The sequence below is a fragment of the Lacerta agilis genome, chromosome 7 (genome assembly GCF_009819535.1).
Source record: "Lacerta agilis isolate rLacAgi1 chromosome 7, rLacAgi1.pri, whole genome shotgun sequence".
In the NCBI taxonomy this organism is placed as follows: domain Eukaryota; kingdom Metazoa; phylum Chordata; class Lepidosauria; order Squamata; family Lacertidae; genus Lacerta; species Lacerta agilis.
In genome coordinates, this window is record NC_046318.1 from 76,266,600 (window position 1) to 76,284,075 (window position 17,476).

Below are 17,476 nucleotides of genomic sequence, written 5' to 3' on the forward strand. Positions count from 1 at the left end.
TCCTTTTATTTAAAATGCATCTCTGGGTTATTTGTTGGGCATAGGAATTTGTTCATTTCCCCCCCCCCCCAGAATATAGTCTGGCCCCCCACAAGGGCTGAGGGACAGTGGACAGGCCCATGGCTGAAAAAATTTGCTGACTCCTGCTCAAGACCATTAGGCCATTCTGGTTGGGGCTGATGTGCGTTGAAGTCCTAGTAATATAACCTAAGGTTTAGTAGTGTTTAGCATGTGCGTTGAAGTCCAGCAACATCTGGAGGTCTGCATGTTCCCATCCCTGTTCTATGACAAGCAGCAGCAGCTGGTCCAGAATTCAGATGTTGGCTGCTTTCAGCCCTACCTTATGAGGAACGGCTTAGGGAGCTGGGTATGTTTAGCCTGAGGAAGAGAAGGTTAAGGGGTGATATGATAGCCATGTTCAAATATATAAAAGGATGTCATATAGAGGAGGGTGAAAGGTTGTTTTCTGCTGCTCCAGAGAAGCGGACACGGGGCAATGGATTCAAACTACAAGAAAGAAGATTCCACCTAAACATTAGGAAGAACTTCCTGACAGTGAGAGCTGTTCGGCAGTAGAATTTGCTACCAAGGAGTGTGGTGGAGTCTCCTTCTTTGGAGGTCTTTAAGCGGAGGCTTGACAGCCATCTGTCAGGAATGCTTTGATGGTGTTTCCTGCTTGGCAGGGGGTTGGACTGGATGGCCCTTGTGGTCTCTTCCAACTCTATGATTCTAGGATGTCAAGGACAGAACCTGGGGCCTTCTGCATGCAAGGCAAGTGTTCTACCATTGAGCCACAGCCCTTTCTGCTAAGGTGGGTCAAAGTGAGCAGGAGACAGGGAAAAGAGGATACGTCGACACTTGTACATTTCATTATCTGCTAAACTAGACTCTAATCTTCCTCAAGTGAGTGAGAGGAAGGATAATTAATAAATAATATATCCTTTCCTTCCTTCCAAACCCATCCCATCATGGGCTAGACTGCTCTCCTTCAAAATTTCCCAATTCCTCAATGGTAGTTGATGTTACCCTGTTCTACAACAGAATCCAGTTTCCTTCCAGGTTTGCTCACCTCAAGTCCCACCATTATTATGAAGGTAATGAAAGGGAGCATTGTCCTGCAGTTTATATTGCAATCTGGGTTGGACGAGAGAGAGAGAGAGATGAAACCGGCCAGCTCATCACCTCCATCTGTGTGCTAGAAGTTGCAGGCTGGAGGAGAAGGAGACTCAGGGGATTCATTCTCTCCCAGAGAATCCTGTGCAACACAGCAAGGGAAATCTTTTACTTGTGGGCTACCTTAGCAGTAGGGAGTGAGGCCAGATTTCCTGTGTGTGTTGTGCTACAACTTGCTTCTCCCGTGGGTGCAATAATCTGGGGGGGGGAGCACCTTCTGGGCTTCACATCACCCCTCCCCATTTAATGAATTAATTAACTGATATCCCACCTTTCCTCCAAGGAGCTCTAGGTGGTATAGATAGTTCTCCTTTTCCCCATTTATCCTCACAACAACCCTGTAAGGTAGGTTAGCCTAAGAGCGAGTGACTGGCTTCATGGATGAGTGGGGATTTGAACCCTGGTCTCCCATGGTTCGGATGCATGGCTCATAGCTACCAGGAGCTGTGTGTCCGGTATTGTTGGCCCAATTTTATGGAACTCCCTTCCAGCTGAGATTGGACAGGTCCCCTCCCTGTTGAACTTCCGGCATCTACTGAATATTATTATTAGTATTATTATTATTATTACTCCAGCAAACATTTTTAGTTGAAGTCTGGTTTCACAGTTCTAACTTTTCCTCTCCTGTATTGCAGGCACGTCCAACAGGTAGATCATGATCTACCAGTAGATCACTGGATGTTTGTGGTAGATCATTGGTAGATCACTGGCTCCCCCCCCAAAGAAGCTCAACATTTTTGCCCTGCACCCCCCAAAAAACAGGGCTCCTCCTCCATAAAAATAGCTCAACAACTTTGACTTGGACTCCCAAAAGGGTATAGATCACTGCCAGTTTTTAACTTTGTGAGCAGATCACAGTCTTTAGGAAGTTGGCCACCCCTGCTGTATTGCATTTCTTGCACACTGTTTAGAGACGGCTGTAGTTCAGCGGTGTGCACAAATTGTTTTTTTTTTTTAAAGAAGCAAAGAAAGGTACTGTGGCAAGGGTAACACTCCATGGCTCTGCCCACTTTATGCCCATGGCTCCGCCCACCACAGCATGTGGCCCTCAGGCGGTTGTCCAAAATGAAATGTGGCCCCCAAGCTGTAAAAAAAAGCTTCCTCATCCCTGCTTTGTAGTATATATTAGCTGTTTATGCTGAAAATGGAATTTGTATGTTCCATGCTAGACAACTCCCTCCCACTTCAATCCCTTCTCCACTTTTGGGTTTGATGAACTACTGTAGTAAAAATAGTTATTCCAAAATTAAAATAAAGGAGGAGATAGATATCGCAGGCAAGAACGGCATGCAGTATATAAAAAAGGTTTGGTTGTTACTCGGATGCATGTACCTAAGTTTTCTGGTGACGCTTGATCCAAAGAAAGCCTCCCTACTAAACATGACATTACTGCAAAGTGAAAAAGATGTCATTGTGAGTGGTTAATGTTCACTTATGAGAATCTACGTGGAATTAATTAAGTGAGTATGGAAACAGGATTACTGGAGCGTCTGGTCCTTCAGCCCTGACCCAGTTTCTCTCTTCAGGAAGGAAGGAAGGCTAAAAATAATAACATTTTTACACTTACAGCGTTGCTTGCTATATTGCTATCCTCCTTTTGCTACCCACACCTCATTGAACAAAGGAGCACAGATTACATACACAAAATATTGGGAAGAGATGCAACGTTAAGAATAACAGGCATTGTGACATTGGGTTGTGTTCAGCAGAGGCCTCCCATTACCTCAAAGACTTCTGTTCGCATGAGGAACCTCCCCTACTTCTCCTTTCCCCATGTGCCGAACCCCCTGGAGCAGATTTTGGGGAGCAAGGGGAGAGCAGACTGAAGGGAGGGTTCACTGCCCAAGCAGAAGTCCATTGCATACAGCCCTTTGTCATAAATTTAAAAAAGGTTTTGCCATGGTGTGCTTTTGGAGCAACTAGCTACCTCCTGAGATATTTGAAATAACAAGCCATAACAATGGTTCCGAACCATGATCTCTCTCTTTCATCATTAGCACAGAAACCTCGTAACACAGCACAGAAAGACAGCCCTGAGCTGGATCAAACGATCCTTCTGGAATATGATCTCATAGAATCATAGAATTGTAGAGTTGGAAGGGACCATGAAATTCATCCAGTCCAACCCCCTGCAATGCAGGAACATGCAGCTGTCCCATATGGCGATGATTACTCACATGTGGACAGCTCCGTTGGTTAGAGCATGGTGCTGATAATGCCAAGGTTGCAGGTTCGATCCCCATACTGACTCCCTTCCAACTCTACAATTCTATGATTTGAGATACCTTCCCAGCTGAGTACTGGCTATGTGACTGCGCCAAGAGGTATCCCAGTCACAGATCATCATGTTCTCATTCAAAACACTTTCTCATCTCATGACATAGCTAGTTGCAGCTTGGAGACTTGGGTTGGACCCAAATAATTTCTTGCTCCTGTGGAAAGAAACTTTCTACAACAGATGGGCTCTTTCTATTGATGTGAGGACACCTTTGGATCCAACCACATGGTGTTGATGCAGTAAATGGCTTGTTCGGCTTGTTTTCTAAGTATAAGGATCTATTATTTAACATTCTGCCAATACATCTTACATGAACTAAAGCAGATCATTGCAAATTGTCTCAGGTCCCTTTTAAAAACAGGTACATGTCAGACACCAACAATGAATGAAAAACAGCACACTAGGGACTGGTTTCTGTACCCAATGTGGGAATGGATGGAAACGCAGTCATGGTGCCATAACATTTAGGACCGCTTGCCATATAGGTCACCCTCACCTTGACCAGAAATGTGCACAGGTGACATGAAAATTCCACATCCCATAAGGGGTAGTCCATTTGGTAAGCGCTCTCATGCATTACAGCTGCTGTGCTGTATCATGATCTAAGAATCAGTCCTTGGTGCTGCTTATGAAAGTGGCCACAAGAGTTAAACACACCTGGAAAGAAATTCAGCAGGTCTAGCCCTGAGGTGCTAGTTTTCTATGTCTGGGGAGACTTTAAATGAGCGATTCCACCTAGAATCTGAAATGGTATTGCCCAGGAAGGTTGGAAGACAAATGTGATACTATTGATATCGATACAAAGAAGTGGGAGCTGTAACAGAATGGAGTGCTTCTGTTCAGGGGTCTCCATTCTGTCCCCTGCTCTGACATGGTTTCCTATTATTCCACCCCATCTGGCCACTAAGCTTGCTCCATCCTGACTGGGCAGCTTTTCGGAGGGTCCTCACCTCACTATCCTGATGAGGCTTCTCAGACCCCCCCCCCCCAATATTCATATTTACTTTACTCAGGGTTCCTCTAAGCCTACTATTGCATCGTTCTCATGCACAAATGGTGCGGTTTTGCCAGCACTCGGAGAACTGAGGTTGCAATTGGCGGCTTTGTTTGGTTCTCTTTTGCTTATTAATTTTTCTCACCATGAACACGACAAACAACGATAAATCAATTACACTGTTGCTCTTTTTGAGAATTATTAGTACAAGCCAATTCATTAAAGCCTACGCATGTAGCAAATTAAGACCATTCTGATATCAGATCAAAGGTACTGATGTCCCTTTTGCTTAAAATAATTACTGCAACAACAGGTCAAATGCTAATCCGTGATTATGCTACCCAGACAGTCCATTTTCTGTCATCTGGACAAACAAACAGACTTAGACTACTCGAAACTACTTAGCCCATTACAAATCAGTTAAAAGTCACAATAGCGGGGCTGGATTTGTGTTCCTCCATTTGAACATACAACAAATCAATGCATGACCATAGGAAGCTGAAGATATTGATTGCCTACCTGGTCCCATCCACTGGCTCTTTCCTTTTGGAGAATTGAAAGCAATGGGAGAAAAGCAAGGAGAAAGGAGGTAGGTGTTAAATTTAGCAGGAAATGCCAAGCATTGGCTTCAAGCCATGCAAAGGCATTTAAGTGCTTTTGTTCCTGCCACCTGACCCATAGGAAGCCTACATTTGCTTCTCAGGGGACATATTAGTAAGCGATAACGTTTCTTTATTGTGGGGATGTGGAACCTCGTTCCTCTCCAGGTGATGTTGGATTCCAGCTCCCATCAGCCTGAGCAACATGGCCGATGACCAAGGATTGGAGTTGTAATTAAACCAAAGTCAGAGGTTTCCACACACGTGCCCACACACCACATATTTCTCCACCCTCCACCCACAGTCACTTCCAGTCATGATCACAGATCACAGTTCAAGGAGGCATTGCAGTCAGGCAAAAGCAGTCCACGAGGGTGTGGCCTGGGAAGGGGCATGGCCTGGGAAGATTCCCAAGGGCCAGACAGGCCTGGAGGGGCCAGGAAGTTCCCCACCCCTGGCATGCATACATTACAGGGTACACAATCTTCTCTGCCTGCTGTCAACAAAGCTGCCCCTTTCATAACACTCTCATCTCCTGTTCCATAACCATGAAACAGGCTGTGCTGATTGAACTGGGATGATGTCTCAAAGCAGAAGACTTGCCTGAAATACGGGAATGATACAATTGATTCATAAAACCTCCAAGTGGCAACGAGGTCCATCCTATTAGGATTAGTAGCATAGTACCTCCAGGCAGCCTAAAGGGACACAAGAGGAGCAACACAGTCATGAGAAGGGGAACGGCCGGGGCACATGTTGTGCCTATGAGCAAACGCAATGGGTGAATGAATGCTTTTGCACCTAGGAGCTGGACAATGAGGCAAGATATAAGAGGTGATTTGGGTGCAGGAAATGGGTAGGGAAGGAAGATGTGAATGGTTCCTCGCCCTGCATCCTAAGGCTTATCAGAACAGCCCCAACCACGACCCAGCCAAGCAGTCCAAGGTTTTAGGACAGAAGCACAGGGATCTGTCTAACTCTGTAGATCACAATGTATTATCATTCCATGACATTCCAGTAAGAACATAGGAATATAGGGAGCTCTCCCTTGACCCATTTAGCTCACACTGATTGGCAGAAGCTCTCTAGGGTTTCAGGCAGGGCGCATTCCACTGAACCCGAGAGCTTGTGCATGCTAAGAAGATACTCTACCACTGCAATGCTCCCCTTCCCACACACAAAAAACCCCCAACCCATGAACACTAGGTTCCAAGAGGGGCACTGGTGAGTTTTGTCCCTGCCCCCTCCACCCCCAAAAATGCAAAAGAAGGATGGCAACTCCTACCCCGCTTTTGCCCTCCAAATACCCCCTTCCCCAAATTTGCCCAAAAGTTCACATTGGAGAACTTTCAGTCCAGCCGGTGATCTTTTCTTCTTGTTAAGGCTGGAAGGGTTTCATAAAGAAACATGTGAAAGGCCAACCCCTCCTCTGTGGCTTCTCTGCCACGGGACCTGGAAGCGGGCAGCTTTCAAAGAGCAGCAAAGTGTGTGAGTGTTTCAAAGCGGGCACGGTGAATCCAAACCTGTATGAGTTCCGCTGCGGGCTTTCTTCTTTTCTCAAAATGTTTCTGGCGGTGTTGCTCCTGCACTTTCAGAGCGAGTCCAGAACCCAAAATGCCCTGAAAGCAAAGTTGGGCAAATCATCACCATATCGTCATCATCCTGTTGAAAATGGAAATGTCAGACCGAGGGCAAAACGGGAGACAGCTTCTCCCTGGGGTTCGAAAATGGTGGGGAAGTTGGAACTGAGATTGTCCTGGGCAGTGAGAGGTGCCGGAGTCAAGGGTGGTGTCTCAAAGGTTTAGCCTCTGTTGAGGTGCTGCTCCCTAGTGGTGGCTGGTGCGTGGAGCGGAAGGCAGGGGAACCCCCATTGGTGGAACTAGAGCCTATTCTGAGGAAGGGAAAGGATGAGGTGGATATCTGCACTGGTTGAGTTTTTTTTTTGTGGGATGGGGGCTTTGATTGGAACACTTGAAATACCTAGCTCCCTTTAAGGGTCACCAGGAGCGACCTCACACCTGCCCCATTTCCAACCTGTTCACCCACGCCTTCTCTCACGAGGCCATCGGCAGAACTTACAGCTGGAAGAGCAAAGAAGGAAACCCCAACGAGAGAGAATGTTGCTGCTATGAGGCGTCCCTCCCATGTTTTGGGCGTCTTGTCGCCATAGCCGATGGTTGCTAGCGTAATCTGTGGGGAGAAGGTTTGGGACAGTCTGTAAGAAAGACAAATGGGCAAGGACAATGATTTCTTGCACTTTCCACCTCCATAATGCCACTCCTCAGTCCCGTACACACCCTGTGTTTAAGGCAGTATCGTACCATTTAAACAGGCACGTCTCTCTCTCCCCGCCCCCGCCCCCCAGCAAAGAATCCTGGGAACTGTAGTTTGTTAAGGTGCCGAGAGTTGTTCCGAGATCCCTGTTTCCCCTCAGAGAGCTACAGTTCTCAGAGTTCCCTGTGAAGAAAGATTGAATGTTAAACCACTCTAGGAACTGTAACTCTGGAAGGGGTCTCCTAACAAACCTCAGAACCCTTAACTACAGTTCCCAGAATCCTTTGGGAGAATCTGCAACTATTTAAAGCGGCGTGTTGCTGCTTTAAATGTCATGTGGATGGGGCCTCCATTGCTGCATCTTTTCAAGTTGGACTTCGCCTCCACCATTTCCCCCATGCATGTGCAATAACATTTTCAATTAACTTGGAAGGTGTTGCAGGAAACAATTTTTGGTTCTTTCAAGGTACAGGTGGGCAACCTGTGGCCACAAGTAGCCCCTAGCTAGCCCCCAACCTCATTTTATGTATCTCCCCATCTCTGGTTTTCATTGCACCCAATGCCAGCATGCGGCCCCTGACCGGTTACTCCAAGGGGATCTGGCCCTCAGCAAGTTAACGGTTTCCCAGCCCTGTTTGAAGAGACTGGAATTGGATGCTGCAAGCTTCTATCATCCTCCCTTCCTTTTCCTCCCCTCTTCACGACGCAACCCAAGCTGAATAACAGCTAACATTAAAATGCTAAAGGATGCCAGAGCATTCAGATGAACCACCCCAACGCAACCTCAGTCAGCATAAACCCTGTGGATACTGACCAGTCCCCACCAAAGGGCATCGGCATAGGTTTCAAACTCCCTTTTTTCCTTCCCTTCCTCGTTTTTTTCAGGCACGTCTTTCTCCACCAGGTAAACCAGGAATGAGGAGAGGATAAGGGTCAGGAACCCGATGTACCAGGCAGTGATGAGTTCCTAAGAGAGAAATACACTGCTGTAAGACAGAAAGCAAAGTTCCTGACTGGGCCAGATCTTGGCCTCAGACCATGACGCTCCTAGATCAGGAGACCCAGTAGTTATTGCTCACCAGGGCAAGATGGTTTGAGCATATGCAGTGGTTCCTCAGGTTACATACGCTTCGGGTTGCGTACTTTTCGGGTTACGAACTCCGCTAACCCAGAAGCGCAACCCAGTGCGCACACAATTTGCGCATGCGCAGAGCGTTTTTCACGGGTTTTTCTGTTTTTTCTGTTTTTTGGGGGGGTTTTTGGTCTGAATTGTTCGGGTTACATACTGTAACCCGGAATGAATTAAGTACATAACCCGGGGTACCACTGTACCTGTAATAGGGTTGCCATACGGCCGGAATTTCCCGGACATATCCAGAATACTGCAGCCACAAGCAGTGTCAGGGTGGAAAATGTCAGGGGAAATCCAGACGCATGGCAGCCCATGTAGGCGGTGTCATTTTTGCCAATTTTCCTCAGAAATAGCTCCCAAAAAATGTCATTTTTTTGCGAGGAAAAAACCATTTTTCTGCCCAGATTTTCACTTTTTGAAAAATGGCTGCCCTAGCATATAGCACCAATTCTGGCCTGGCTGCCAATTAGTTTCCGGGCCCAATTCAAAGCTCTGGTTTTGACCTAAACAGCCTTTGACGCCTCAGGACCACAATACTTCAAAGACCACCTCTCCCCATATAAACTGACCCAGACCTTGCATTCATAATCTGAGGCCCTTCTTGCTCCAGCCCCACAGTCCTTTCTTACTTTGCTGTGTGCACAAATGGCAGAGCCCAGGAGCTTCCAGGTGCCTCCTCTCCTGTCCATCCGCAACATTCGCAGGATCTGAAGGAAACGGAGGCTTCTCAGTGACGTGGCCAGGACGTTGCCCTGGTTGCCAACAGCCACTACCGGCACAGAGGCTATCAGGACAAATATATCTGTGGAGGAAAAAGATTAAGATCTTGCTCAGATAAGGAAGAAAACCTGATTCTTGTCTCCTAAAAAAACAGAGATGGGAAGGCTTGAGCTCTGCAGGATCTTCTTAGCATTTTACAAGAACCTCAATAACGAAGTAGAGACAGGTACAAGAATCAGCAGATATTGAAAGCCTTGGAATTGCCTTTCGTGGTTTGTTTGACCTAATCCCCAACCCTGCTGGACCTTTCAAAGCAATGGGAAATCACAAAGGAAAGGGAACCTGCAACGGAGAGGCGTGATGGTTAAGTCCAGTCAAAGGTGACTATGGGGTTGTGGTACTCATCTTGCTTTCAGGCCGAGGGAGCCGGCGTTTGTCCACAGACAGCTTTCTGGGTCATGTGGCCAGAACAACGTGATGGAAACCAGAGTGCACAGAAATGCCATTTACCTTCCCACCGCAGCAATACCTATTTATCTACTTGCACTAGTGTGCTTTCAAAGTGCTAGGTTGGCAGGAGCTGGGACAGAGCAATGGGAGCTCAACCCGTCGCTGGGATTCGAACCATCGACCTTCTGATCAGCAGGCCCAAGAGGCTGAGTGGTTTAGATCACACCGCCACCCACGTTCCCTGTAAAGGCTTGCACTTACCCAACATACACAAAGGTTTCCGGGCAAACTTCAACCTCCCTCGCCATCCTTTGTACCGACAGCAGCAGCCGGCAGCCCAGATCCTTAAGGCAAACTCGGCTCCAAAGATGAAAATGGCAAAGGTTTCCTACGCAGAATGGGAAACAAGGAACAAAACAACGTATATTACCAAATATACACATCGCGGGGTTGTAAAAAGTCACAGCTTCTGAAAGAAATCCTTGGAATGAGAAATTTGCTGAGAGCAAGTAAGGTCGGGTACGGATGGGGAAACCTTGGGCTTGGGGGGGGGCAAAGGTGACCCCCTATCTGGCCCATAGGACTTTCTCCAGGCCATACAACATCCCAAGTCACAACACTCATGACCCCTCTAGAATGATGGTTCTCAAACTTTTTATTCTCTGGGCCACCCTTTCAGAATAAAAATTTGTTTGCGCCACACTGAATTTTTAAATTGGAAAACAAAAAGAAGCAACTCCTAGCAGTGCTTGATTTATAACACAGAACACGGCTACTTTATAATATGGTTGTGGGACATCCAGAAAGTATAAATCAATGCAGCTACATAAGAACATTAATCATTCCCAAAATATAATTAAAAATGAGCCTCTTACATGTGTACAGACTGAGTGAGAGGTGTGAGTTCACTTTTGCCATGTAATCTCATTTATATTAGGTCCATTTTGGGAGAAACTCTCATCTTCTCATCAACACAAAGAAACCTTTCTCTTTTCTGATCTTTCATGATTGTCAGAGTTGAAAATCCCTGTTCCCAACAATATGTTGTGGAGAACTGCAGAGGAATGGCCAATGCTCTTGAAGAGAGGTGTGAACACTGCTTTTGGTTGAAGGTTGAAGGTTGATTGATTGACTGATTGATTGATCAATAGATGATTGATATAGATAGATGATAGATAGATAGATAGATGATAGATAGATAGATAGATGATAGATAGATGATAGATAGATAGATAGATAGATAGATAGATAGATAGATAGATAGATAGATAGATAGATGAGAGATAGATAGATAGATGTAGATACTACACAACACTACACTGAAATGTTTCTATTATTGCCCTTGAATCTTCCTGCCACACTTGCCATTCTCTCCTTCCTTGGAGGTTTTTAAGCAGTGGTTGGATGGCCATCTGTCATGGAAGCTTGGGCTGAGTTTCCTGCATTGCAGGGGGTTGGACTCAATGACCCTTGAGGTCCCTTCCAACTTTACAATTCTATGATTTTCCTGCCTCACCTGTGTGGTGTGCCACACCTTTGAGAACCCATGAAACCTGTTTATTTTGCGCTATGTCATTGCCCCCCCCCCATTCATTCATTCATTCATACCTCCACCTATTTCACTGATAGGACTCAATGTGGCTGACTTGTTAACCTATAAGGTGCCAGCCAGGAGAGGCTTGCAGAGCTGGGAGACATTGTTCACTCGGCTTTCCAACAGGGATGTTGCTGCCTGTAACTGAGAGGAGGAAAGGCAAGGCAGAAGAAAGGTTGCCATGATGTGGGCGCAGTGTTGGAACCATTAGATTGGCTTCAGTGCTGGGACCACACTGTCCTTCCCACTGCCTTGGCCCTCCTGCTCTATCTCTCTGCTCCTGACATCAATGTTTACATTGGGAAGCCAGGTGAACAACAATGGCCCACCCTCCAGTGGCTGCTGGCACCATCTGCATCAATAGTAGAATAAGTCAGTATCCTCTTCCTTTCCACCACCCCAGGTAAGCACCTGAACTTACCAACAGCAGAAGCCAGTTTCCCGAAACAGTTTCGTATTCCTTGAATGTTGTCAGAACAGCTAAAATCAAGCAACCCAGGACTATCAGAAACCTAGAACAAGAGATATATATAAAAAGGAAAACGGAATGTTAGGAGATGTTCGTTCAGTGTGCAGTCCTCTAGAAGGCTCTTGTTCCAAGAATGTAGGGTGCTTTTGATTTGGGATGTGGAGGCAATTGAAGGGATTGGCCTGTAGAACAAGTGGGCATTTGCTGCCCAAGAGATTCCCACAAGCCAGGCACTCAATTCTTTCCCCAAGGAAATGGGTCACTTCACAGAGGGGAGTAGCAATGGAAACAGTCTTCCCTGATGATCTTAACACCCAAGCAGGTCAATGTGAGAGTTCGGCTATAGATCTGAAATTTGGCTCTAGCACTATAGAATTGTGCCAGTAAAGAACACCAAGGGCATTTCAAAACATCCCTCATTATGCCATACTTTCTTCATGCATGGGCTCTAGTGGTCAGTAATAGCAGTTTGAGTTTTCACGCATAGATTTCTGTATCTATGGAAAAAGAGAAAGATGCTTGTAGGAAAGGGGGGGCAAGAGAGAGAGATTAGTGAATCTTTAGACTTCCTCCTTCTCCAGTCCACACAAGGAAAATCGGAAGTGCTGTGCTTTGCCCACAGGGAGGCAGCAAACGTCTGTGCACATAAGGAACAAAGTGATTTTCCAGCTCTGTCTGCCTTGGCCAAGAAAAGAAATATAAGATAAGTGAGGGTGGGGGGGGGGGAGAGAAGTATCAAATCCAAAGAATTACAAAGAATGTTTTTAAAAAGTAACTTTCAGCTAAACCTGCCGACCTCCCATTTCTGCTGGTCAACATTTTAAATCAAGAACCATAATTGTTTTGACCTCCTTATGATCCATCTACATGTTATGAATGTTCATTGTGGAGCCAAGATCACGCCACCTTAATGTGGCTGATGCATGGGGGGGGATGTTGGAAATGGGGGGGGCAACACATGAACACATTGCCCACTCTGAAGCTCCTTGTGGTTGCTGTTGGATGAGCACAATTCTTCCATCAGGAACTACTTCCAAAATGACATTACATCATCATTGCTCCTGAGGGCTGTTGTTGTTGTTGTTGTTCATATGCCACCCTTCTTTTTCAGCGGAGGGAGTTCTGACCTCAAGAAGGAACTTCAGAGGCAGTTAATCTCCCCCACCCCAATCCCTCCCATCAAAAATTCAAGCTGAAATCTTTTGGCTCAGGATGAAAGAACCTCTGTACATCAGTCGTAACATATATAGTAGGCCATTATATGGATTGCCACTATTGCTTGGTGAGTTTCCAAAAATGCTGCTAACTGATCAGGCAAAACACAGCAATCCAACCCTGGCCCTGCTTTTCCTTGTAGTTTACCAGTGGGCCAATTTCCCAATTTTTCTGTCTGGGTAAAACCCAGGAATTTGACCATGTGGGCAGACTTTGAAGATGCAAAAAGTCAGTAGCATCATATTGCAGTCTATGGGTGTCCTGCTCCCAACTGCCAGCAGCTCAGACACAGGGGGTGGGGGATCAGAGGAGCAGACTGAGGAGACAACCCCTGAGTCTGCAATAACCCATGACTGCAGTCCTCATCCTCAGTCACACTGGAGGACTGTCATTTTCACTCAACAGACCCACGCCTCACAGATCCCGTTTGCCGAACCAGGAAAATATGGTGGGTGAGAAAATATGAAGAGGCCACAGAGTGCTGAGCTGCCCCTTTAAGGCTCTGCAGTCCTCAACAAGTGGGTGGAGCTACAGTCAGGTCCAGAAAGTATGAAAGGGGCTCAGTTGGGACTGAGCTTTCATTGGAACAATGTCTTTACTTGCTGAACCCTGTCCATGGTTCTGAAAAGCATGCGTCAAGCTGCTTTTGTTTAAAAATAAATAAATAAATAAATAAATTTATTTATATCCCGCCCTCCCCGGTCAAAGCCGGTCTCAGAGCGGCTAACATCATACAAGTAAGACAATACATAAAAACGAGCAATTAATGAATTAAGATACATCCCACAATTAATTAATTCAAACAAATTGAAATTAAAATTAAAACCGGACAAGTGGCAATCTTCAGGTTAAAACTGAAGGCGGTTACCAACTGTTTCCACTGATATTATAAGCACCTGTGAGCAGGCTGGGAACATCCTTCGTGCTTGTTCCTATACAAGGAGAAAATGAGTCAGACTGAACCCTGACCAAAGGCCTGGCAGAACTAATGGGAGGAAAGATCTGAAACTCAAACACCACCTGTTGGTTTCCTGCTCATCTTTCCCTCCATCCCTAACTGCTTGCTGGACCCGCATCGTCCCAACCTGTCCACAGATTCCACCTTGTGAGAACCGAGCAATGAGCATGCTTAGATTACGTACCCATCACATGCAAGCTAGAGTGCCAAATTGTTGAGCCAAGTGGCAGCATATCATTTCCAGCTTGCTCCCTAGAATCACAGAACTCTAGATTTGGCCAAACTGTGGGAGGCAGTGAAAGATAGGCGTGCCTGGCATGCTCTGGTCCATGGAGTCACGAAGAGTCAGACACGACTGAACGACTGAACAACAACAACAACAAAGATTTGGAAGTGCCTTAAAGAGTCACTTAGCCCCACCCTCTGCAACGCAAGCGACACTGTCAGACTGGTTCCTTCACAGCTGATCTCCATAAGTTCTGTTGATCTGAGGGAAGGGTGTGTGGGTCACACAACAGCACTGGTGAGGTGGCAGGTAAGGCAGAGTGGAGCCCTCCCACCCATTTCCTTTGCATAGCCTTGTCCCCTGACCTGCCACAAGCTCTTCTCACTGACCACACCCAACTACAAGAACTTTAGAAGTTGGCAAAGGTATTTCTATACCATGATCAAGAGCAAAGAAACTTCCCATACAATGACAACGATCACCAAGATTATTTGCGCTTTGTAGCTTCTCCCCAGTTTACCATCAGGTGGGAGGGCTATGCTTTGCATGTAGTCTCTTCCCATCCTCATGTCATTTTTAATTTGTACACCATCTTTCTATGTTAAACTGGGCTCAGGGCAGTTTACAACCCATTGGAATAACAAGATGCAGTGGGGAAAGCCACACAGCCATCCGTCCTGTTGTGTTCCTGCAGAGAAGTCTGGGGAGCAAGGAAGGCTGGTTATTTCAGTACCATGGACAGCTCTTAGCAAACAACCAGTCATATAGCCAATGGCGATTACACTGTCTATCACAAAACAGCAGAAGAAGGCAACTCAAGAGAAAACTAAAACATATCGTCTTTCAGAACTGCAAATTATCAAAACCTAAAATGATGTCATTACCACAAATCACTTAGGTTTTTTTTTAAAAAAAACAAAAAACAAAAACAAAAAACAAAAAACCCTTGTCAGTTGACACCATTGAGTCAAAAAAGTAGTCTGTAACTTTCTATTTGCGAGAGCATAAAAAACTACCCAATAGATAACAAACTTCTCTCCATCAGATAATTTTGAAATCATCCAAATTACCTTCTCAGAAAGAAAAAAGAAACTCTGTAAAGTTTATAGGAATATATCCCAAGGGAAATGAAGAGTGATAAAGAGAACATTACACTGCATAATGTCTTCAAACTGGTCTGATCCACAAAAGACAAGAAAGTAATTAGTTGGCCTGTTAAATAATTTACTGGTCATATATGGGATAGTTTGAAAAGTGAGCTGAGTAAATACATCTCTGAAAGGAATGTAGTAGATGATAGATAGATAGATAGATAGATAGATAGATAGATAGATAGATAGATAGATAGATAGATAGATGATAGATAGATGATTATAGATGATGATAGATAGATTAGATAGATAGATAGATAGATAGATGATAGACAGATATAGATAGATGATAGACAGACAGACAGATGATACATAGATAGATGATGAGGATGAGGATGATGATAGATAGATAGATAGATAGATAGATAGACGGATATAAATAGATGATAGACAGACAGACAGATGATACATAGATAGATGATGATGACAGATGATAGATAGATAGATAGATAGATAGATAGATAGATAGATAGATATAGACAGATAGATAGGTGAATAGACGATAGATTGCTATTCCCACATATTAAAAAGTTGGATTTAATTTGTATCTACCAAACTGGACCTCTTCGTATATTCAAAGTTCATTTTGGCATCTTCAGTAAAAATTACATTGCAGCTCTTACGCTAAAAAATATGGTGAGATAACATTTGAGCAAATTGCCCTGATGAGAGATGGAGATGGTTAAATCAGTTATCCTAGAAAAGGAGGGCTTTAACTGGGGTGACTTAGTAAAAATGCCCTGCATGTGAGTGGGAACCATCAGCTTTCCTGGGTAAACAGAGGCTGTATGGCCACCTGTCAGGGATCCTTTAGCTGTGATTCCTGCACTGCAGGGGGTTGGACTAGATGACCCTTGGATGCATTCCAACCCAACAATTCTGTGTGTCAAAGACAGCAGCTGCATTTGGGTTGTGATCTCTCTCCTGCAATCTCAACACAGGGAACTCAGCGCTCAGCCCAATCTGGCTTCCAGCTGCTGACTTCCAACATCCTTGTCTCTATTTGCTAAACTTTTCAAATGAGCCCAGGCACACTGTCACACTGTTTCAGATTTCACAGCAAGATTACAAGGTCCATTTGTTTGATATCTTCAATATTAAATGGCAAAAAGGCGGCACAAATGCATTTTTCATGGTCCTTTTCTTCTTTTTATCCATACCTCGCAAATATGATAGCAATGCAATCAACACAGGCTATTGCACACAAACAAATCTCCCCCTCTCCCTCTCTCTCCCTCCCTCTCTCTTAAAAAAGCAACAGGATTTGTGCATTTGGCATGCACACCTAGACCCATATGATTGATTGCGACAATGTCACTCGGGGTGTAAAACCAGTTTGTCAGACGGAGATATAGGAGCTCCCAGGAAGTAAGCTAATGTGGTCTAAAATATGAATGGAGCTATCCCTCTTTCCCACCTCCCTAAATAAGTGGCCTTCCAGGTGGTGTTGGACTCTGAGTCCCTTCAGCGCCGGCCAGCATAAGTTTCCTATACCTCCTGTGTAAATTCTGGACCCACCAGCCCTCTTCAAGCATCCATAAAGGAACAAAGACTGTCAATGCCCAATCTCCACACTTAGGATTCCCAGCAACCATCATTCAGAAGTTTACTGCCTCCAAGGCAGGAGGTAGCACTGAAAGAGTTTCACTTTGTTTGTCTTGTTGTAAGAATTTTAAGGTCTCAAATATAAATTAAATGTTCATAAATGTACAAGGCAAACACATACATAAGTACATAAACCATGTGTCTGAAATAGTACAGGAGAGCAACGCTGAAGCCATTTTGACTCTCCCAATGACCTCAAATATTCCTGTCTTTTTGCTTAAGGCTGCATTTGTGTATGAATGGGGTGAGCCTGTGACCTGGATTCAAGTACTAAAGTATTAACCATCAGACTGCCCAGGTAATGCAATCAGTGACCATTATCAGGTATCCTGGCAAACAGGATTTTTGCTGTAGACAACCTCCTCTGCTGTAGACCGCCTCCTTCTGTGATGTATGTATGATGTTTCAGGGGAGGGTGATCTTGGGCTACAAGGGGTACAATTTCAAAAGTCTATATAAGGGCTTGCACACCATTGTTCTCCTCCCTCCTGTGTGTGGTGAGCAGGGACCCTGTTGCAACAGTTTAATAAAGATCAGGCTTACTAGCTGCTTTGCTTCTCAATATACTCTGGTTGGCCTCTGTTATTTTCTCTTACCAATAGAGGGCCCACTTAAGGACTCTATACGGGCTCTTAGAT

At 45.2% G+C, this 17,476-nt stretch overlaps 1 protein-coding gene across 3 annotated transcripts in view; it reads right to left on the reverse strand.

Annotated features, from left to right (window-relative positions):
• KCNQ3 (potassium voltage-gated channel subfamily Q member 3) overlaps positions 1 to 17,476 on the reverse strand; it is a 159,151-nt gene that overhangs the window by 12,011 nt on the left and 129,664 nt on the right. Inside the window, exons 2-10 of one of the 3 annotated variants that reach the window (XM_033155870.1) lie at positions 11,636 to 11,726; positions 9,882 to 10,008; positions 9,080 to 9,252; positions 8,133 to 8,285; positions 7,124 to 7,234; positions 6,568 to 6,663; positions 5,648 to 5,742; positions 4,965 to 4,988; positions 2,506 to 2,562 (exon numbers count right to left, since the gene is read on the reverse strand). In XM_033155870.1, the coding sequence (XP_033011761.1) occupies positions 2,506 to 2,562; positions 4,965 to 4,988; positions 5,648 to 5,742; positions 6,568 to 6,663; positions 7,124 to 7,234; positions 8,133 to 8,285; positions 9,080 to 9,252; positions 9,882 to 10,008; positions 11,636 to 11,726 (927 nt within the window). The remainder of the gene's footprint in view (positions 1 to 2,505; positions 2,563 to 4,964; positions 4,989 to 5,647; positions 5,743 to 6,567; positions 6,664 to 7,123; positions 7,235 to 8,132; positions 8,286 to 9,079; positions 9,253 to 9,881; positions 10,009 to 11,635; positions 11,727 to 17,476) is intronic. The other 2 variants (XM_033155871.1, XM_033155872.1) reach the window with 2 other exon arrangements.